The following is a 24,232-nucleotide window of genomic DNA, read 5'->3' as shown; positions in this document are numbered from 1 at the left end:
TTTCTTTTTCAGTCACATATATCGTGATATATATTGTTGATGAAATGTCTTACAATATATCGAATATCGTAGATATCGTGTATCGTGATATTATCGTTACCACAGTATTGAATCGTGAGTTACCCGTATCGTCCCACCACTACTTATGAACTCAACAGCTCAATGGCATTTTCTTTTTCTTGAACTTCTTTTTATTTCTTTTAACAAGTTCAGACATTCAATTCAATTCATTTTTATTTATATAGCGTCTAATACAACAAAAGTTGTCTCTAGACGCTTTCCAGAGATCCAGAACATAAACCCCCGAGCAGTTATTACATAAACAATGGCAGGTAAAAACTCCCCTAGTGGGAAAAAAACCTGAAGCCAAACAGTGACAAGAAAAACTTCCCTTTAGGAGGAAAGAAACCTGGACCAGGACCTGGATCAGACTGGGGGAATCAGGGACGTCAGCAGCACACAGCAGGCAGGTGGAAGCAGCAACGGGATGACCGGGGGTGGGGACCGCAGGCCAGCACGCAGCTCCCGAAGCTCCAGCCCAATCAGCAAGTCCCAGGTTAGGTTCAGGGTCAGGGAAAGGTTGAGGAGGGGCAGGGCCAGGGAGAGGAGTCTTGACGGACAAATCTCTCCCCCGCCTGACCGGGCCGTTACCCTGCCCCTCTCACTCCCACGCTGCAGGATCCGGTGTTTTGCATTCAGAGATGCTCTTCGCCACTGGCAGAGGATGCTGCACCAAGTGCAGCATACAGTGCAGTCATATAGCCAAAGATACAGTAACGGTGCCAGCATTAAGTAGTCCGTGGGTTTCTGCATCTGTTCATGGTCCATGTGTCACATAATCCCTATGAGGATGAGTACTCCATAGGCAGAGGGGTATGAGTATACTACATGTACTACAAAGTGCACAATTAAGAGAGAAAACCACAAATAAATAAAAAAAAAAAAAACAAGAATACCACAAGAAAAGAAAGTCAATTCTCACATATAGCAGAACACATCAGTTGAGGAAATATGAAATAATTGGCGACCATTTAATCGAGAAGACATCCATCTTTAAATGTAGCCTTGCTGTTGTGTTTTCCATGTAAAAAACCTCCTTAACCTTCTCCCTCCATTGGGTTACTGTGGGGGGCTGGGGTTTCAGCCAGGAGATCGTGATCATCTTCTTAGCAGAAACAAGAAAGACTCTCAATAGCAATCTCTGATTATCATCTAGATCTTCTGGTAATATTTCTAATATCTCAATGCCATTTTCCATTGGCATTTTATGACTATTTGTTGACTCTCACAGTAATACAGGACAAAGTGCGTCCCTTTTCAGCTCAATATGGGACGCACTTTAGTTTATAAATATGGGACGATTCCGTTTCTCAAGTTACGGTTGGTGACCATACTCATGGAGCGTTTGTGGGGTTCTTTTCCAAGTCACACTGTTTTCAGCTCTCTCAGCAGGACATCCCCCTCCTCCACCACCCACAGCTGAGTTCCCAGGCCGTCTGTGATTGGTCCCCTCAACTCTGTCCAGATAATCTTCACTTTATTCCCAGTTTAGACACGGATTGAAAATCTGATCCAATTAGCTTTATCCATGTTTGCAGTCTGTCATAACCACTCAGATCTCAAACGCCGCTCTCATGACCGCTCAGATCTGCTGTATGTAAAACGCAGCTCAGTTCAATAATTACAGCCCAACTAGTGAGTGGCAACAGGCATTTTATCAAACTGTCATTTAATGGAACGAGGTGAACTCAAAAATATTGATTCACTCTAGATGACTGGACTGGTATGACCTTAGAGATTCTTAGGATGGAAAAGCTGACCTTCCAACTAAAAACACAACGATTTGGAATAACTGGATCATTTTTATCACCCCCATGAGAGCAGATTTGATTTGATTTCACTGGTACTATTATAGCAGCGGCAGGTGACCCCCTGATTTCTGTTCATAGTTCATGTAAACAGTTAAACTAAGTTGTATTGTATCAGAGTATCCAGGTGAATGTGGAGTCTAGCTCTGATTATTCTAGACGTCTTTCTAATGTGAGCTTAAGGAGGAGGATTCACCTCCCATTGTTGTTTTCCCTCCACAAGTGCTGTGAAACTTTAATTGTCTGTGAAACTAAGCATACTGTACTCTTAAATTAAATACTTATGATTTTTGAATACCCCGCGAAGTTACACTAGTGATGGATAAGCCCTGAATACAGGCATTGTGACATAGAATTGTCAAATTGGTTTCATTCACAGTACGAATTGTTACAGATTACTTTTGTAATACTGTATTTGACCCGGTCTTTGTACGTTTTGACCGTATAGAAACGTAATCTTTCCATTTTAAGAATGAGATGTACCTGCTGTACTCCACTGCTTGTGCTTTTTTATTATTTTACCTCTTTTTTCATCATTTTATTTCATTATGGGCATGCCAAGTAGTGGCAATCGTCCAGAATGGCCCAAAGGGCAATGTTGCTAGCATTTTGCAAACAAGCTAAAGACCCACTGCGCACCAGCTGGTGTACTGCATGACCCCGCTCTGATATGGAAAATAAAATCCCCCAAAAATAAAACACGGCCGAAAAAATGAGGAAAAACATGAAAATGAAGGCGATATAATAGTAGAGAAACGGTTTCCCTTTTCTTATTATTATTCACACTTTTTTCGTCTGTTACAGTTTTTTCTGAAAGCTTAGGCGCTAATCATGTTCTTGTAGCACAATTTCTAAAACTATTAACACACATAGCAAAACCACTCACTGAGTTAGCCAAACTAAAAGCACAAATACTGCTTTGCACTCAGTTTGTAATTTTGTAACACACACTTTTCAAAACTGTAGGCACAATTCGCTGCTTACACTCAATTGCCAAATTTCCAAAACACTCCTAGCAAAATTATACACATGTATGGCTATTATTTACACTATTTTGCCAACTGTCTGGCACACTTTCACATGAGAAAACAATTTTAGAGAATTAGTTCACTTTGCAATCAGCCTAAGCACTATAAATAAGCCACAGGTAAGCTGTCTGTGTGGAGTACAATGGAAGGAGCAAGAAGAGTAAGAATCAGAGGAGGACGTGGAGGTGAAGGAGTTGGAGGAAGAGGACGTGGAGGTGAAGGAGTTGGAGGAAGAGGACGTGGAGGTGAAGAAGCAAGAGGTTTAGAGTAAGTTAGCGGAAGAGGACAAGGAGCAGCAAGAGGAGGACGAGGAGGGGGAAGAGGAAGGGCCAGAGCAGACCTGATATGTCATCATATGGGACAATGTTAGTCTCCATAGGGCTGCTTTGGTCCGCAAATGGTTTACCGATCACCCACTCTTCATGGCACTCAACCTCCCCCCATACTCTCCATTCTTACTGTAAATCCGATTGGCATCAGGCATCATGTCAGGCCTGGATACGGCATGCAAGGAGGTATTTTCCCCGGTGCCTTGGACTGGAGGACATCGCATGCGATGTGGATGAGATTTTGTGGCCGGACCCAGAGAGACGGCATGATGTAGGCTGATTGTCTTTTTTTGTGAATGTATTATTTTGTGTTCTGTGCTGTGTCTTTTTTTTGACGAGTGTGAATAAACACCAATACTTGAAGTTTGGATCCCTGTGTGTTTACAGAACTATGACAAAAGTATGACCTCAAACTGACCTAGCCACCTTGTGCACAGAAAAAGAAAAAAGCCCGATGTATTTTGTATTCATACCATTAGTGTGTAGTTGGCACATTATGTGCTTAGTAAATGATGGCATGTGTTTACTGTCTGATATGAAAACACAATTTTTACTAAGGTGTGTAGAGTTAATCAAACTGTGTTTGCTTTTGCAAGAGAACTATAACGTTTTGATAATTTGGTGAAAGGTTTTCTCATTTGTGTGTAGAGTTTAGCAAAAATAGCCAATGTTGCAAAATTGTACTTAAGGATTCAGAAAAAACTGTAATACGGCCCGAACCGCAACGTGCACCCATGCATGGCATACATCGTTGGATGCGTCTTCATCGTGCTTCGATGGGCATTACTTTCTCAGTAATAAGGGTTACCGTGGCAACGCTAGATGCCAAAAAGCAAAAAAAAAGGCAAAAATTCGGACGCTTATTGCTCAGCTAACCTTTATAGTAGAGACATCGTTCAAATTTACACTCGGCCTGATTGGCACTAACGGACCGTACAACCTCATCATGCTAATTATTACAGTTTTTGCTGTATTTAACTTTCAATTTAAAAAAAAAAGTCAATTTGACTTTGGACACTTGTTGCTAGGCAACAGGTTATCGTATGTTTCAAAACTCGTCTCGCTGCGGACTACAACATATTCAAATTTCATGAAGCTGTGATTTACATAAATTTTAAGTGAAAATGCCTGCCAAATGGCCCCATCCCCAAAGGTTTATCAACAACTTTTAACGGTTTATTAACAACCCTAAACTACTTCTTGGCCATTATTAATCACCCTAAACCACACAACCCCGAAGCAGAGGGTGTGGTTTATTCACAACCCTAAACCACTAAAGCACAGGAATGAATGCAATACAACCGTAAACACCTCAAACTGACATAGAACCACCCCGAACACAACCACTACATAACCACTACACAACCACTACACAACCACTACACAACCACTACAGCCCCAAACCAAAGCAGCGAGAGGGGTCGAATGGGCAGTAGGGCATGCCCATATCAAAATTTCATGAAATTTTCTAGTTTTATTTGTTATTTACTGTTTAATTGTGTCTTGCCGCTTTTAATATTGATGTGAAGAACTTTGAATGACCTTGTGTTGAATTGTGCTATACAAATAAACCTGCCTTGCCTTGTGGAGTACATGTGACTGGCATTCATGTTTTTTTTTTTTCAGTAGAGAACAGACATGTGATTTGCAGCTCCACATCTCCCCCTCCTGGCAGCCCTGCTGCCCCCCTGGGCGTGCAGCTGGGCGTGCAGCGCCCCCTCCCCGTCCTCCAGCGCTGCTGCCCCCCGGGCGTGCAGCGCCCCCTCCCCGGGCGTGCAGCGCCCCCTCCCCGTCCTCCAGCCGTGTCTGACCCCCTGCCCTTCTCTCCTCTCCTGCAGCAGCGGAGCAGGAGCGCGGCCAGGCCCGTCCAGAGCTGGACGCAGCTCAGCACCTCCTGCTGAGAGACAGGCAGCGCTTCTTCGAGGAGGTTTTCCAGCACGATGTGGACGTCTACCTGTCCTCTACACATCTGTCCATCAGAGACTACAAGAGAAGTAAGGTGGACTGTGCAGATTTCATGTACTGCTTGTGTGCATGCAAGTTTCCCCACTGCTGTTCCTCTTCTGCCGTCAGGACGCAGATTCACAGTCCCGAGAACGAGGACCAGCTTTGTCCCTGCTGCTGTCTCTCTTTTAAACAAATCTTAACCCAGAAAAATAACACCAGAAAAATAACCTCTTTGACAATTTTCACCTGTTTCAAGTACATTTTCACTTGAAATAAGTAGAAAAATCTGCCAGTGGGACAAGATTTATCTTCTCATTACAAGCAAAAAAATCTTGTTCCACTGGAAGATTTTTCTACTTATTTTAAGTGAAAATCTACTTGAAACAGGTGAAAATTGTTGTTTTTTCCAGTGAAATCCAGTGAATCTTTTTTTAAGTGTAATGAGATTTTTTTTACTAAAATGAGACATTTTAACTAGAAATAAGACAAATATTCTTGTTAAGATTTAGAGTTTTTGCAGTGATCCATTTTACTTATCCTGTGAAGGACAGAGTCATATTGATAAGTTCAGAAAAGTGTTTTTTATTGTTGTGTTTTGATGTATTTGATGTAAGCCCAGTGGATATTTAAAGCTTACAGAAGGCTGCATTTAACTGCTGCTATGTCATTCCTGCAGTATTTCTGCAGGTGTTTTGGTCACTGCTATTATTTGTAATATATTATATTATTTGTGATCAGCACAAATTATCTGTCCCCATGTGATAAAATCCACCATCCCCCCTGATTTGTTTTTACAACTCTAGTACTGCCTACGGGTACTAATAACGTCAACTTGAACTTGAACTTGAACTCTCTCTGCAGCCCCGATCGGCAGCGTGTCCTCCATGGAGGTGAACGTGGACCTGCTGGACCAGATGGAGCTGATCGACCTCTCGGATCAGGAGGGCCTGGACGTCTTCTACAGCTCTGCAGGCGAAGACGGAGCGCTGACCTCCCCACGGCCTGGTATGGAAACAGAGTTCAGATGAAATACGACACAGAACAACTGCGGTCCTCCGGTGCCGGCCTTTTAACCATACCAAAAGTTAGAACCAGAACACACGGGGGGCGGTATTCAGTTATTATGGCCCCTGATTGTGGAACAGCCTCCCGGAGAACCTCAATTCAATTCAATTCAATTCAATTCAATTTTATTTATATAGGGTCTAATACAACAAAAGTTGTCTCTAGACACTTTCCAGAGACCCAGAACATAAACCCCGAGCAATTATTACATAAACAATGGCAGGTAAAAACTCCCCTAGTGGGAGAAAAGCCTTAAGCCAAACAGTGGCAAGAAAAACTCCCCTTTAGGAGGGAAGAAACCTGGACCAGGACCAGGATCATAAGGGGGGACCCTCCTGCCGAAGGTCAGACTGGGGGTCGGGGACGTCAGCAGCACAGTAGGCAGGTGGAAGCAGCAGCGGGATGACCGGGGGTGGGGACCGCAGGCAGGTGGAAGCAGCAACAGGATGACCAGGGGTGGGGGCCGCAGGCCAGCACGCAGCTCCCGAAGCTCCGGCCCAATCAGCAAGCCCCAGGTTAGGTTCAGGGTCAGGGAAAGGTTGAGAAGGGGCAGGGCCAGGGAGAGGAGTCTTGACGGACAAATCTCTCCCCCGCCTGCCTGGGCCGTTACCCTGCCCCTCTCACTCCCACACTGCAGGTTCTGGTGTTGTGCATTCAGAGATGCTCTTCGCCACCGGCAGAGGATTCTGCACCATGTACAAAAGAGAAAAAAGAGAAGAAAGGGGGGGCCAGCACAAGAAACTACAGGAGCGACTCTAACACACTAGAGTTTACACTACCTAGAGATTTACAAACACCAGCTAGAGGTTTACTAAACACTAACTATAGGCTTTACTAAACAGAAAGGTTTTAAGTTTGGTTTTAAAGGTGGAGGTGGTGTCAGCCTCCTTAACTCAGATTGGAAGTTGGTTCCATAGTAGTGATGCCTGATAGCAGAACGCCCGCCCTCCAAATCTACATTTGGATACTCTAGGAACTACGAGTAAACCTGCACTCTGGGAGCGGAGAGCTCTGCCAGGAACATAAGGCACTATCAGGTCTTGCAAATATTGTGGAGCTAAGCCGCTTTGGGCTTTATACGCAAGTAATACAATTTTAAATTGGATTCTGAATTTTACGGGTAGCCAATGGAGCGACGCTAACACTGGACCTCAGAGAATGTTGATGTTTTTAAAAAGAGGCTCAAGACCCATCTATGTAATCAGGCTTTTAACTGACTCATTTAAATCTTATTTAAAAAATTTAAATCTAATAATTTTCTATGCTCACCCCTATTTTTATTGGATCTTACTACTCTGTTTTATATTAATCTTTAGTTTAGTTTATCCTGTTTTATGATATTTTTTTATGATATATTTAAACGGAGTTATCGTTTTACAGACTGCTGAAAAATAAGCTTAAGAGATACAAATGGATCGCTGCAATTCACAGAAAAAACTGGATTTCAGGCACCGAAACGTGGATTTGTGGTTCCCATTTTGTACCAGGTAATGTTGGATTTTTGGGTAGCTAACGTTAAACGGTCAAATCATAGAGTTCAGTGTCCTCATCACTTTAATTTCTACAACAAATCCTGCCTTGAAGTCGGACCAAGAGTCAAGACTTTTGTAAGCCTTCAAGCTTTGCTTCGTGTATTTCCCCGGCGTAGAAATTAAGTACATATAAATATCAGGAAACTGGATTTGTGGCCAAATATTAATGTCCATGGACCACTTGTTCTTGGGGTAACTGTACGGGTCACTGTCAAGTCCAACTGCCTTTAATTTAAGCCCATAATCGTCTGTTATCCCGTCTTCTCCACTAGTTGCAGACACTGTTGCCACTCAGTGTGAGTAAGGGGGCTGGTCCAGTGGGGAAGTGACGTCAATGCAGACCCTCTATTGTATCACGGCGTCTCCGTGATTGGGCATTAATAAGTTTTATGTTTGTGTACTGCTTTTATGTAAAGCACTTTGTGCTGCATTTTTATGCATGAAAAGTGCTATACAAATAAAGTCTGACGTGATTTGATGTGATTTGATCTCTCTGACGACGTCCCTCTCTGACTCTGACTGCAGGAAACAGCAGCAGCGAGGAGCCCCTCAGTAAGGGACTCCTTCGGCGTGTCCTCGAGAGGCCTGAGGGCAAGTCCCGCGTGTCTTCCACATCCTCTGATTCCTCCTGTGACAGCCAGAGCACCGACGTGGCCAGGGGAGACACCCCTCTGCTGGGATCAGACACCGAGGAGACGCAGAGCGGCTCGGTCCACCGGACAGCCCCGTCTGCAGAGAGGGAGGAGCGGTCTCTGTCCTCCTAGGGTGCAGCGTCCGGACCCCGGAGCTGCTCCTGCAGCGGACTGGGGAGCTGTCTCTGTCCTCCTAGGACCCCGGAGCTGCTCCTGCAGGGGACGCCGCGGTGACGCCTCCGCCAGAGCATCACACTGGTGGGACTCACGAGCTGAGGCCTCAGCCCCTTCTCCGGAGTTACCGGAACCATGAATTGCAGGTTGTGTTTTGGAAGTTAGAGTCAAGAACTGTAAAAGCATTATAGAGGGTCTGCATTGACGTCACTTCCCCACTGGACCAGCCCCCTTACTCACACTGAGTGGCAAAACATCAGCAAAAACAGCTGCAACTAATGGAGAAGACGGGATAACAGCCGATTATGGGCTTAAATTAAAGGCAGTTGGACTTGACAGTGACCCGTACAGTTACCAAGAACCAGTGGTCCATGGACATTAATATTTGGTACAGTTACCAAGAACCAGTGGTCCATGGACATTAATATTTGGTACAGTTACCAAGAACCAGTGGTCCATGGACATTAATATTTGGTACAGTTACCAAGAACCAGTGGTACATGGACATTAATATTTGGTACAGTTACCAACAACCAGTGGTCCATGGACATTAATATTTGGTACAGTTACCAAGAACCAGTGATCCATGGACATTAATATTTGGCCACGAATCCAGTTTCCTGATATTTATATGTACTTAATTTCTACGTTGGGGAAATACACGAAGCAAAGCTTGAAGGCTTACAAAAGTCTTGATGCTTGGTCCTACTTCAAGGCAGGATTTGTTGTAGAAATTAAAGTGATGAGGACACTGAACTTTATGATTTGACCGTTTAACGTTAGCTACCCAAAAATCCAACATTACCTGATACTAAATGGGAACCACAAATCCACGTTTCGGTGCCTGGAATCCAGTTGTTTCTGTGAATTGCAGCGATCCATTTGTCTCTCTTAAGCTTATTTTTCAGCAGTCTGTAAAATGATAACTATGATTTCTTGCTAAATATATGAGTTCAGTCGATCGCACAACAGCTCTTTCCCATTTTAGATGTTTTCCAGTTGCTCAAACTGAAAGTTTACGCTGACACTCAGTCTTTCTGCCACTCAGTCTTTCTGACACTCAGTCTTTCTGACACTCAGTCTTTCTGACACTCAGTCTTTCCGACACTCAGTCTTTCTGACACTCAGTCTTTCTGCCACTCAGTCTTTCTGACACTCAGTCTTTCTGACACTCAGTCTTTCTGCCACTCAGTGGGCGTAACCCACTGTGAAGTTCCATCTGTGACGTCATGCATATTCCCTCTATTCTACAGATTGGTTTTCCTGACTTTGACCCCTCGGACTCAAGGATGGTCACTTGTCTTTACAGCATTAACACAAGCCAGAACTGAGAAGCAATACATGAACTAAAAACACTTTAACTCTTTTTTTTTTTTTTTTAACGGTACTTGCCGATCACGATGCCTTTATTCTGTTTCTGCAAACGTTCTTTTTTCTACCCTTAATTTATGTCTCGTTTTATACGACGGAGTATTAGGGCCAAACAAAAAAACCAAAAAAAGGAAATTACGAGAATAAAGTCATAATGTAATGAGAATAAAGTCGTAAAATTACGAGAATAAAGTCGTAAAATTACGAGAATAAAGTCATAATATTACGAGAATAAAGTCGTAAAATTACGAGAATAAAGTCATAATATTACGAGAATAAAGTCGTAATATATTATAAATATATAAATATAACTTCACAAGATGCTCAATATTCCTCATTTTAACACAGGGAGAAGAAGCTATTCCTGTTAAGAGTTCTCATAAATTATATTCTCATAATATTACGACTTTATTCTCGTAATATTACAACTTTATTTTCGTAATATTACGACTTTATTCTCATAATATTACGACTTTATTCTATTACGACTTTATTCTCGCAACATTACGACTTCATTCTCGTAATGTTACGACTTTATTCTCGTAATATTACGACTTTATTCTCATAATATTACGACTTTATTCTATTACGACTTTATTCTCGCAACATTACGTCTTTATTCTCGTAATTTTACGACTTTATTCTCATTAAATTATGACTTTATTCTCGTAATTTCCAATTTTTTTTGTCTTAGTTTGGCCCTAATACTCCGTCGTACATTTTATGATAAATGGAGAGTGAAGAGAAGTCTACTTTTCAGGTGTTCCCAGGGACCAATAAAACATTTGGGAGTTATTTCAAGCATGTCGGAGGGAATAGTTTGATTCAACTGCTGATAACTCTGGCCTTGTACACTTCAAATAAACTGAATAATAACCGTTTCAATTGATGTTCTCTTTTTTCAGGTCAAGTTAAAGGAAAAATAATGCAATAACTTCATTAACCGCATAAATAGTCAGTATAAACACCTGTTTTTTTTTGTTTTACTTTGTCTGCATACAGGACTGTCTCAGAAAATTTGAATATTGTGATAAAGTTCTTTATTTTCTGTAATGCAAATTAAAAAAACAAAAATGTCATACATTCTGGATTCATTACAAATCAACTGAAAATTGCAAGCCTTTTATTATTTTAATATTGCTGATCATGGCTTACAGTTTAAGAAAACTCAAATATCCTATCTCAAAAAATTTGAATATTCTGGGAATCTTAATCTTAAACTGTCTGAGATAATTAACTCGTAAATTCAGAAAAACAGCAGATTTTTTTTTCTCAAGTGAATGCAATGCGCTTCTGTAATAAAGTACATTTAAAAAAATAAAAATAAAATTACAATTAAGAAATAAAGAAAAACATCATACAAATCATATATAATTTGATGTATTGATCTCACTCAATCAGATACATATGTGAATATGATGTAAAGGTGATGACAACAAATACATTCTTAGTCTTCGTTTCAAATCAGCATCTTTTGTCAGGAATCTCTGGAAGGTTTTTCCAATATGCAAGTGATCTATAAAGTTCTGTCCTCTTCATAGAGTCAGACTCAGGTAAGGGGAACATAATCCCACCACTATTTGCCCCTCGAGTGTTATATGAATGAATATTTGAACAATAAGTTATATTATAGGGAAATTTAGGGGTCTTAATTCTATGGAAATATGTAAGTATTTTAGTAGATATCCTATCCTCAACCCTGAACCGTGTGGCGGTGGGAACCCCGCCGTGATGTCCACCTGCAGGGACCGTCGGATCGCTCCAACAAAGCCGCCCACGGGGCTACCGGCAGGGATCTGGCTGGTGCTGGCTCATAAAATGATTACATTCCTGTAACGTGAATTTTGCTGCTGCCAACGACACTCAGCACCTCTTGCAAACAAGAATGTGCAACCACAGAATGGTTTGGTGACAGCTCTGAAGATGGAGTCAGACAGTGATGGGAGCTCAGGAACAGACCTCAAGGTTAGAACGTGGAAACATTGCAAACAAGAAACTCTTTAAAAAGGTACTGCAGAGTGCAGATATGCCATTGAGGGAACTATGATATTTTCAAAGTTGGGATAAGAAGTGAAAACCTGCCTCAGGTTAACCTCTACAAGTGGGACATTTGCATCTAATAAACTTCTCTGCTCATCAGAAATAGAAGATCCAGCTATTTGAAGGACTCACACTGAGAAAGCTGCATGCTGTATGACAAGATGGTTTCTTTTTAGATGTAGCTTTCTTGTATAAGGGACTTGTGTTGGGTGGGAAGGGAACAAAAAAATCCTCTAGCACTGGCATGGCAGCACCTGTGTCCAACTGGACTCAGCAGTCTGACCAGCTCTGATCCAGCTGGACCTCCCATTTCTTGCTTGTGTTCTCTCAGAAGTACACTGAAAAAAATAAATCTAAGCGCAAGTAAATATAACATATTTAAACCTGTGATAATCAAAAATGAAGTTTGTTGCTTTACGGGAATACATCTAGTTTTGAACTTAATCTGCATTTGTTCAGAAAACAAGACATTGTGCATTTTTTCCTTAAGCAGTATTTCTTTTCATTTACACACAAACGAGAAATGATCTTGTTGTATTTGCCTCTTTTAACAATTTTAATCTATTGGGCAGATTGACCAACGTTTAGATGAAACATGCTTTATTTGTTTAAGTAGAAACCACAGTAAAAAATATCTTGCTTGATCTACTTTTAAAAATGAAGGCAACTTTTTCATATGAGATTTTTATGTAGATCAAGAAAGACTAGTCTTTGTATAAACTACTCAATTTTTAGTATGTACAAAATTCATTTGCAAGTAAAGTCAACTTAATTTTCATAAAGAAAACTTAACCCAATTAAGTTGACTGTACTTGCAATATGTATTTACATACAAAACATTTAGTTTATACAAAGACTAGTCTCTTAATCTACATAATCTCATGCAAAAAGTTGCCTTGATTTTTTTAAGTAGATCAAGCACAATATTTGTAACAGTGTAAGTCTCAGTCTACAGTTTATTGGAACCACGTTAATGGTTTGTGATGCAGTTTTAGTGAGCAGGAACAAGTCCCACTCCTACATCACCAGGACGTTTGTGCAGTCTGGTCACAGGAGGGGAAGGACGTCCTCGTCTCCACTACTGGACCTGAGGCCGGGCTTCCCCACCGGGCAGCACGTTCTCCACAACGTCTGAGTTCAGTGTAGCTGCACAGCTTCAGGACACCCGGGGCCAGAACAGAACCAGGCACCTCCATCACCCGAGATAACAAGCAGGACCATTCCTTTGTTCTTTTAGCTGATTCAGAGAAGACAGACGTGTCATAACGGTCACATGATTCTCCGTGGTTTCTCAGGGCAGCAGACGTTGTCGGGGCCAGTTTCATTGTTTTTAGTGATTCTTTTCAACCCCGGATTAAACCCAACGCCTGCTTACCGACCAAGGAAATGAGTTCTACTTCACAGTTCCTAGTTCAGTGATAAGCGTACCGACCCAGTTGTTCCGCTATGCAGTACTTCGGGACACAAACACGGAACCAAACACAGAACGGGGGGCGACCTCGCTGGATTATGAACCTCACTAAGCTGACGGGTCGAAACTACAACTGCTCAAGGCTGAATTCTGGTTCTGCGTTAAACCTACGCTGTAGGGTACACGTCGACGTGCACCTCCCAAAAATTGTAACTACGCGTCGAGGCGACGCAGACCAAAGGCAGACTAGAGGGCTGTGATTGGTTCGCTTGGTAGCAACGCATTTCCGGTTTGAAGCAGTCGTGAACTTTCCGCGCTCTTTTCTTCGTGTATGTGTGATTTTTTTTGCACAATAGTTGTCCTTATCTCTTTGATTCACTGACCGGAAAGTCGGATAAACCATTCAGAAAAAGATTGCGAATTAGCGGTCACGTGGGGTATTACACCGCGGAGAAATGGAGTGACGGTACGCTGTCGTTTTGACGCAGAACCATAATTCAGGCTTTAACCTACGCCGTAGGGTATGCAGCTACGTGGGAGACTCTGTAGCCTGACTTGCACCTCCCAAAAAAAAAAAACGCAGACCGAGAGGGCTGTGATTGGTTCGCTTGGTAGCAGCGCATTTCCGGTTCGTGAAGCAGTCGTGAACCTTCAGCGCTTTTCTTCGTGTGATTTTTTTTTGGGGTTGTTTTGGTTTTTTTACACAATAGTTGTCCTTATCTCTTTGATTCACTGTGACCGGAAAGGCTGGAAGCTAAACAAAGTATCAACTAGCGCTCTGGGGGGTACTGCACCGTGGAGAAATGGAGTGATGGAGAAGTCCAAAGGTTCACGACAGCGTCATGGCAACGGCGTAGGCTCTGTGTTGGTTTAACACAGAACCTTAATTCAGGCTTCAGGTGGAAAAGCTCAAGATTCCTGCTGATCAGACCTGAGGTCTGAACTGGCTGCCAGTTACTGGCCTGAAGAAGGAAACCAAGTACTGTCATCACTAATGGATTTATTAGCAACTGTAAACATTAGTTTGGTTTTACAGGTGAATGAAAAAAAAGAAAAGTCATTTAAGCATAATATGGTCTTCCTGGGCCATTTAGAGTTCAACTCAGACAAACGTATTTAGCAAAAACATAAACAGAAGTACTCAGGTCTGTTCCAAACATATTCCACATCGCTGCTTACAGACCTACCGGTTCATCTTTTAATTCACAGCTGCTGGCTTTAAAAGAAATTCTCCCATTTTATGTAAAGGATCTAGAGGCCAATGTTCTCCAAATACACTTTGGACTAAAGAAAGAAAATAATGCATTTCAGCAAGGGAGAAAACCAAAACTAATATTTACAATAACTTCAACTAAAGGAGCCTTCACTCTCTCCCGGCGGCCTTGGGGAGCGCTCGCTGCTCGGGGCCCGTCTGCCCTTTACGTCCACGGCCGGCGAAGCCTCGGCCTCTCAGGAAGCGTCCCGGCACGCCAAACGTTTCAATGTTCAACTTCTTCTCCTCTGCCCAGGTGGTTCTCCTGAAGGGACAAACCAGGTCAGACCATAGAGCTGCAGAACTGAAGAGCACAAGTTGATAAAGAATAGGGGTGTAACAATATATGGTGCCACGAAATTTCGCGATACAAAAGCGCCACGAAACGTGTCGTGGAGGTGACAAGGTGTATCGCGATATTGGGTCATTAATATTAATCTATAGTGTTGACTAGAAACGCGCATCCAACCGTGCGTGGCGACCGCGCCTCGACCCGCGGACCAAAATCTTACTCCGCTCAGAAGAAAGTAGTACCTTTTTGCGGTCCCGATCACGGGACTCTTGCAGGGTTTTGAGCTCTGAACTTTTAAGTCTGGTGTAAAGTTAAGCCTTACCTTATTAAATTAAACCTTTTTGGGGTCGTGAGTAGGATAAACACGGGAAAACTTCTTCCGAGTTGGAGTGTACTTTACTGTCCGCTCAACAGCGTAGGATTTTAGAACATCAACACAGCACCTAGTGCTGTATCACTCCGCCCAATCTAAAACATACAGTATTAACAACTACAGATAAACTGACTAGTGTCATTATAGTCCCTGATTTACATCAGAATATATTTATAAAATAATGAACCTTGAATTACCAAAATAACCTTAACAAAAATAAATCTCCTCTTACATTTATAAGGTGAGCATGAACCATCTGTATGTAAAAATGTATTTATTTACTTTTATTTATTTATTTAATTTTAGTTGTTACATTTCTGGAAAAGAAAAAAGTTAAATCATACATGAGAGAAACTATTCAGTTTGTGGCAAAATATTTGTACTTGTATGAAACTGAAGATGCATAATGCAAACCTGACATTTACTTTTAGTTCAGTTTGTGGAAAATGGTTGTCCTGGCTTCCTCTTTAAAACTTAAACAGTTATAAAGCATTACAAACTGTAACAATAGGACAAACGTACAGCATTGTTTTGTATTTTGTGTCTTTCAAATAAAATACCATTTTTTTCCAGTCATATGTTCCTCATTCAAGGTTGTTAAAAAAATACTGCTATAATATCGTATCGTTATCGTGTATCGTACCGTATCGTGAGATTAGTGTATCGTTACACCCCTAATAAAGAACCATCATCACCTGGTCTTGAGATCTGAGGGGACGTTCTCAAAGAAGCACTTGCTTTTGTCGTAGTACTTCTCTGCCAGAGTGTCCTCTGGTGCGTCCAGGCTCTCCCCACAAGTCTCCTTCTCCCCTACAGCAACTTTTAAAAAGACAGCACACGTCAGAAACATGTGGCCTTCAGCAACACAAGTGGGGGATTTCTTTTTTGCACGTACCAACAACCTCCTTCGTGAGATCGTCTGTAAACTGAGCATTTGCAGTTTCAAAGTCAAAATCGGACTCAAACTCCAGCGTAGCTCCCTTGGAGCTCTTTGCTGAAATTTGGCCTCTACTTCTGGTCTTGGCCCTCCGGCTCGCTGCAAATGAGCAGGAAAGAGGGGAGTTTTACAGGGAGACAGATAAACGGGTACGACAAGCATGCCCCTCTGGCCGGGGAAGGATTCTAAACATTTGAAGACCAAAAAAAAAAAAGTCTTTAAATATGGAGCCAAATCAAGGCCAAAAGTTTCGCTAATTAGAAAATAAAATTTGAACCTGAAAATTCAAGTTTTGATCATGAACTTATTTTTTTACAGTTTAAATTCCTCAGTATCAGATCTTTTCAGTTTCAGACTTTTGGCCCGGATCTGGCGTGGGGGGCGTGGCATCAACTGAGAGGGGCGTGGCATCATGAGTGACAGCATAACAGAAGGCTGGGGACGTTCCTCAGTCATGTTGCCTTCAGGAAACGTAGGTTGCAGAAGTTATCAGTAGAAGTATGAATCAACACTGTATATACACCATATTCACGTGATTGGCAGTGGAAAAAACTGATATTAGTGACACATTTCTGCTTAAAAAGCTGTTTTAAACCGTACTTGGCACCAACCGCAGTATAAAAGCAATAAACTATGCCAGACTGTACAGTTCAACAGCCACACTTTAAAGTTTGACATTTCCGTATTGTTTGCGATGGCGTCCGCTCCGCCAGGACAAGCCAGCTTTTTAAACAGAAATGTGTCACTAGTATCCGTTTTTTCCACTGCCAATCATGTGAATATAGTGTATATACAGTGTTGAATCATACTTCTACTGATAACTTCTGCAACCTACGTTTCCTGAAGGCAACATGACTGAGGAACGTCCCCCGCCTTCTCTGTTATACTGTCACTCATGATGCCACGCCCCTCTCAGTTGATGCCACGCCCCCCACGCCAGATCGGGGCCAAAAGTCTGAAACTGAAATAAAAAGATCTGAAACTGAAATAAAAAGATCTGATACTGAAAAAAAAAAATTGAAACTGTAAAAAAATAAGTTCATGATCAAAACTTGAATTTTAAGTTTCAAATCTTAGTTTTTCAATTACAATTTTATTTCAAATTAGCAGAACTTTTGGCCTTGATTTGGCTCCAAATTTAAACAAGACGGACCAGTTATTCAATACCTTTTTTCTGCCGTCTCTTCTGGTTCTCAGTGCTCGGGTCTTGAGCTTTTGCCGTCGTCGGCCCCGATACTGCCCGACCTAAACAAATTAAATGTAAAAAACTTCCTCTTCCCAGTGAGATTACATGTCAGCGTCTACTGCTCACCAGTGGGGATGTTCTCCTTCTCCACTTGAAGAGAGCGTTGGGTGGACGGAGCAGGCGGCCGGCTCTGCAGGGGACTGGAAGCCTTGCCCTTCCTCTGTGCAGCTGCAGCAGCAGCAGCAGCCGGGGGCACGGTCTGCACGGCCTGCTCTACCATGGGGACTCTCCGGGCCGGGCCCTGCAGCCCTGGGACTGAGGAAGAGGGAACAGGATGGCACTAGAATCATCTGCAAAAGGCATGCTGGACCATTATAACATCCTTGAACTAGCAGACAGTACTTAGGCCCAGTGCTGCATGCTGGTTGAGCAGAGACGTAGCTGCCAGCTGGTTGAAGGTGGGCATCATGTCTCTGTACGGAGCCCAGCGAGGGTGGTAGGCAGCAGAACCGCCCATGGATGACTGAAGATAAATAAAACGCGTTTAAAACAATAAAACTATATTTTATTGATGCCAATTCTGAGAAAGGTTAGTTTGCTCTGCCATACCTGGATAATAGCAGGGTCTCGGGGGAGTCCATGGTGGGGTTTTGGAGGCTCAGACACAGTAATATCTTTGATATCACCTCCTCGGAAAATTATATACTCATAAATTTCATCCTTGGGCGGCACCGGCCTGTCCGTGTGTCGGTCCTCCGTCCCGTAGGATTTCACTAAGAAAAACAGAAAACCACTTATTTTACTACGGAAGAGGATTAGGGCCATGCAGGAGGAAAAATATTTTGAGGGAAAGATTTTTTTTTTTTATTGTGCACTTCGAGAAAAAAGTCGAAATGTCGAGAAAAAAGTTGAAATTAATGTTGAAATACAATTTCAAGAATAAAGTCGAAATTTCGTGAATAAAGTCGAAATTTCGCCTTTTTTATCTCGACATTTCAACTTTAATCACGAAATTTTGACTTTTTTCGCAACATTTCGACTTTTTTCTCGACATTTCAACTTTATTCACAAAATGTTGACCTTTTTCTCAACATTTCGACTTTTTTCTTGAAGTGTATAATGAAAAAAAAAATCTTCCTCTTCTACAATATTTTTTTTTCTCCTGCCTGGCCCTAATACTCTTCCGTATTTTACAGACCGCAAACCCCAAATTATTATTATTTTGGGTGAAGGTGGATACTTACCTTTAGCTAGAGCAACCGTGGACCTTTCTGTATCCACCGAAGACAAGATTCCCTCATAACGAATCTGTGCCTTGGATATCAAACTTATTTTACTGCCAATGTAGGGCGTCCCTCCTCCGGCACTCATGGTGGTGGTAAAACGGAAAGCTTTCAAACTGAAAAAGGAGCAGCTGAATTACAAAGGTTTCAAACTGAAAAAGCAGCAGCTGAATCCCAGATCCGTCAGGCGAGCCTCGCAACCAGCGTAATCAGCGCTCACCTGCGCCCTTTATAGGAGCGACGGCGCGCCTGCGCAGCTGCGCGCAAATCAGGGCCGGTATGTTCTGCCAATTTCTGCTCCCTGCCGAGAAATGCTAATTTGTGGTTCTGCGCATGCGCAAAGTCGATTTTCAAAGTTTTGATTGCCACGTTAAATTGATAATATGGGATGTTGAGTATTTGATCCTTCAAAATACACTACCCATGACATGAATCGCATTACACTTTGTGAACATTATACGATAAAGAGAGAAAAGAAACAATTCTATGGCTTTATTTGATATTCATTCAGTCATTCGCCTTTATTTAACCAGGCAGGTCATTAAGAACATTCTTATTTACAATAACGGCCTGGCAAGAGACAAGGACCACTTGGGGGGAAAGGAAGTGGGTTAGGGAGTAAAACACAGTAAAACTGTAGCTTTGCAAAGGTAGAAAACCATTAGGTAGCATTTTTTGGCAAAGCAGCAGAAATTGGCAGAACACCGGTGTTTGTATATATCGTATATATTTTTTTACTTTCTTACTTGTCTGCATATATATATTAATGGTTAATACCATGTTGGTAAAAACCTAACCTATATTAATATTAATTATTAATAAATATATATTAAAACCTAACCTATATATATTAATGCATTTTTAATATATAATATATATCGTATATATTTTAATATATCACTTATTTATTTTATATTATATATATATATATATATATATATATATATATATATATATATATATATATATATATATATATATATATATATATATATATATATATATATATATATATATATATACATATATATACATATATATACATATATATGTTTTTATTATTAGGCTCAGAAATACTTAAAGAAACACCTACTGATATGCATTTTGCTCAAATGATTTGGGATGAAACGCATACACGGCAAGTGTTTTTTTTTTTTTTTTTATTGAGGCCAGTCGGGGGGCCAGAAAATTAGTAAGGGGGGCGTGGCCACCCCCCGGTGGCGCCACTGACTCTGATTGATAAAAAGTGTGGTAACAAGTTTATTTGCAATGTTTTTAAATCCAGATTGTTCCTTGATTTTTGCAGAAGGATAATTCGACAGAATTCTTGCATGCTAAATATAAACACATTAAACAAAGCGCATTCCAAATTTATTAAATGGCCTATTTTGCCTAAAGTTAAAAGAAGTACATTTTAAAATTATCAATAAGGTCTATCCTGTGGCAGAATTTCTTAAAAAAAAGAAGAAACACTGGATCATTTGTTTTATCAATGTCCTTTGTTTCATTGTTTCTGGACAGACATACACAATTGGATATTTCTTTAAATTAATAATATTCCACCTTTTGAATTAAGCCATATTATTTTCTTCATGGATGATTTGGAATTTTCTGTTTCTGATATTATTAATATAATTTTGTTACTGGGTAGGAACCATATTCATTGTGCCAAACGGAGAAATTGTAAACCCTCCTTTCGGGGTTTCATTAACGATTTTAAGATTTTTTTCACATGTCTCAAAAGAGTAGAAAACAAAAATGCAAGTAAAATAAGTCTAGACATTGCTCGTTATTTGTTATTTTAATTTAATAATTCCTCTCCTTTTCTATGCTCCATTATGTGAATTTAAATGCTTAATTTATTTTTTGTTATTCATATGCACCTTTTGATTCTTAGAGCGCCTTGTTTTTTGTTTTTTTGTATTCCTTACAAGAATCCCCATTTTTTGTTTTTATTTTCATTTCTTTTCATATTGCATTTAAATTGATATTTGTCCATTATCCTCTTTGAGAGTTTGTATATTTTCAATAAAGTTTTGTTAAAAAAAAGTTTATTAGTACAGCACAATTCAACACAAGGTACCTACTGTAATTGAAAGTGCTTTACATAAACATTAAAAGCTACAAGACACAATTAAACAGTAAATAAAAAATAAAATGATAAGAAAAGAGGTAAAATAATAAAAAGCACAAGTAGTTAAAAAGTAAGGGCAGTAGATACAGCAGGTACATCTCATTCTTACAATGGCAAGAATTACGTTTCTATACGGTCAAAACGTACAAAGACTGGGTCAAATACAGTATTACAAATGTAATCTGTAACAATTCGTACAGTGAATTAAACCAATTTGACAATTCTATGCCACAATACCTGTTTCCAGGTCTTATTTCCCACAACTGACGAGAATTACGTTTCCATACGGTCAAAACGTACAATGACCGGCCTTTTGATAACACAAAAAGCTTTTGATAACACAATATTAATATATCACTACGTGATAAAGAAGGAGAAGATGAAGAAGAAATGGAAGCTGGCTAAATCTACTCTGATGTGAGTGTTGGTATGACATAGAAACTTTTTTTTTTACCAATTACATACAGATGGAAATGCATATAAAGTACAGTTTCAAACCATACGAGACTGCAAAATGCAATTTTGAAGACATTTTATTTCAAAGATAAATTATAATTTTTAGAACCAATAGTTAACATTTAATTCAATAACAGTTTTTTTTAAACACTTGTGATCTTCCTGAAAATAATTTGTGAACAATTTCCCTTTGACAGTGATGGATGTAGAATATCACACTCAAATAAGATCTATCAAGATACACACACGTAGGACACATAAACCTTCAATGAGGGCCAACTAACTAAGTAATGGCGTTACACAGGGGGCTTTTATCACCGTGCCTTTTTAATATTTACTGTACATGAATGATCTCTCAGACCAGTTAATAAACTGTAAAACAGGTTGCATGGTTGGCAATGAACTTATTAATCATTTTATGTATGCCGATGATCTGGCACTTGTGTCACCTAGCAGTGCTGGGTTACAAGAGCTTCTCAATATATGTTCTAATTATGGTGTAAAATTTGATGTGAATTATAATGCTAAAAAGAGCTCTGTTCTTATTTGCAAAGTAAAAGGAGATAAGGACCTCACTTTTCCATCCTTTTACCTGTCAGGACAACTGCTTCCTGCTTGCTCTAAAACTAAATACCTGGGACACATCATCATCAGAGGTGGTAGTAACGAGTTACATTTACTCCGTTACATTTACTTGAGTACATTTTGGGAAATTTTTGTACTTTTAGGAGTAGTTTTGAACCACTATACTTTTACTTTTACTTGAGTAGATTTGTGAAGAAGAAACTGTTCCTCTTACTCCGCTACATTAGGCTACGTTGAGCTGTTACTTTTCTTTTATCCCTTTTATCCACGTACGCGTCAATCTCATGACATCACTGGGTGATTCTTTGGGCAAAATGTTTGTTTTTGCATGTTTTGTCACATTTACACAGACTCAAACACACACAGAGTTTCTATGAGTTCATGTTTGTTCTAGTTCTGCTGGTTAAAAAAGAAAAGTACAAAGGATTGAAATTTTGTACTACTTGTGCTTAATTTATTTTTTATTCTGTTATTATTTTATTATTTATTAAAGTACTTGAATTTACTTTAATATTATTTAAATTTAAGCTATTTTGTATTTTTTATTAATTTTTATTAATTTTATTATTTTATTGATTTAATTTGCCTGAAGATGATTATTTTGTACTTTTGTCTACTTTTTTACTTTTACGCAAGTAATTATTTGGATGACTACTTTTTACTTCTACTTGAGTCATATTATTCTGAAGTAACAGTACTTTTACTTGAGTACAATTTTTGGCTCCTCTACCACCTCTGTCATCACTGATGACATGACAGATGATGAAGATATGAATAGACAGCGTTGTATTTTATATATGCAGGGTAATTTGTTGACCAGAAGATTTTCCTGGCGTTCAGAGAGGGTGAAAGTGGGTCTTTTTAGGGCTTACTGTACCCCTTTCTATACTGCACCCTTATGGATTAAATTTAAGAAGGCCAGCATCCATAAATTAAAGGTTGCGTACAACCATTATTATGATGTTAACCAACCCAGTCCTCAGTGCTGTAAGATACCAGTCTGCTATGTGGAGACACTGGTATGACTGTCTTTTTTAAATATTATTGTATGTTATGAGTGGGAAAAAGCTTGTCTAAAGGCACAAACAAAGACTATAAATTCAGCACTAAAACTAATACAATACAAGTGGCTATTCAGAACTTATGTAAAATTACATCACTACAATCCCAACATTCCTGATAGCTGTATAAAATGTAATGGTTGTGCTGGCACTCTGCTGCACTGCATGTGGGAATGCCACAAAATTCAGTCATTTTGGATGGAGGTAACTAACATGATTTCACGTATGACTAACACGGTGGTTCCATTTGAGGCAAGGCTCTGTATTCTAGGTATTTATCCTGATCACTATGCACCAGGCCACAAAAAAGCTCCTTTGATTGACCTTTGTTCTGCCATTCCATGCTCCCTGCCAGAAAATGCTACTTTGTGGTTCTGCCCATGCGCACAGTCGATTTTCAAAGTTTGATTGCGACGCCAATCATTTCTTGCATGATGTAAAAAGGATAATATGGGATCTTGAGTATTTGATCCTTCAAAAATACACTACCCATGACATGAATCGCATTACACTTTGTGAACATTATACGATAAAGAGAGAAAAAAAACAATTCTATCACTTTATTTGATATTCATTCGGCTATTCACCTTTATTTAACCAGGCAGGTCATTAATAACACATTCTTATTTACAATGACGGCCTGGCAAGAGACAAGGACCACTTGGGGGAAAAGGACGTGGTTTAGGGAGTAAAACACAGTAAAATTGTAGCTCTACAAAAGGTAGAAAACCATTAAGTAGCATTTTTTGGCAAAGCAGCAAAAAATGGCAGAACAACCTGTCCTTACTTCAGGCTAGGAGAGCGATTGCATTAAGGTGGAAAAGTATGGATGGCCCGACACAGGGAATGTGGAGATGGCGTCATGCTTGGCACTGGAGAAATTAACTTATGTTGCCAAAGGGAAACTAAACAAGTTCACAGAGATATGGGACACTTTTATGCAGGTCCTGGAAAGTGATGGGACTGATTAAAACCTGAGGGGCGGAAGCAGGACTGCTTATTTTTGTTTTGGGGAGGTGGGAGGGGGGTTATTATATGATTTGATCTTATGTCATTGTATGTTTGTATTTGATTTAATTCACCTTGAGTGTTGGTTGTTGAGGGTGGCGGGAGGAGGGATGTCACTGTGCTTGTGACTGTATGTTCTCTCAAAAAACAAAAATCAATAAACATATTGTTAAAAAAAAATATTTGTATGTTTGTTTGTCTTTTTTAATGGACCTGAGTCTAAATAAAAAGATTGATTGATTGATTGATTGATTAACATGGATCTCCA

The 24,232-nt window shown here is 40.2% G+C and overlaps 2 protein-coding genes across 2 annotated transcripts in view; one reads left to right on the top strand and one right to left on the bottom strand.

Moving 5' to 3' along the window:
• The window catches only part of LOC133449036 (dysbindin-like), a 32,283-nt gene extending 21,993 nt beyond the window's left edge, over positions 1-10,290 (top strand). The window contains exons 2-4 of the mRNA XM_061728124.1: positions 5,064-5,219; positions 6,034-6,177; positions 8,295-10,290. Coding sequence (XP_061584108.1) covers positions 5,064-5,219; positions 6,034-6,177; positions 8,295-8,533 — 539 coding nt within the window. The 3' untranslated portion in view covers positions 8,534-10,290. The remainder of the gene's footprint in view (positions 1-5,063; positions 5,220-6,033; positions 6,178-8,294) is intronic.
• A 4,274-nt stretch (positions 10,291-14,564) lies between these two features.
• LOC133449027 (protein LSM14 homolog B-B-like) lies at positions 14,565-18,908 on the bottom strand. Its single transcript, XM_061728113.1, has 8 exons — positions 18,682-18,908; positions 18,047-18,210; positions 17,840-17,960; positions 17,564-17,752; positions 17,419-17,496; positions 16,210-16,350; positions 16,010-16,124; positions 14,565-14,914 (listed from the first exon to the last, which is right to left on the bottom strand). Exons 1-8 carry the CDS (start codon positions 18,806-18,808, stop codon positions 14,761-14,763), a joined length of 1,089 nt encoding a protein of 362 aa, XP_061584097.1. The 5' UTR covers positions 18,809-18,908; the 3' UTR covers positions 14,565-14,760.
• Between the last annotated feature and the right edge of the window lie 5,324 nt (positions 18,909-24,232).

This window comes from Cololabis saira, chromosome 8 (assembly GCF_033807715.1).
Source record: "Cololabis saira isolate AMF1-May2022 chromosome 8, fColSai1.1, whole genome shotgun sequence".
NCBI lineage: Eukaryota > Metazoa > Chordata > Actinopteri > Beloniformes > Belonidae > Cololabis > Cololabis saira.
This window is presented reverse-complemented; position numbering and strand designations above follow the sequence as displayed.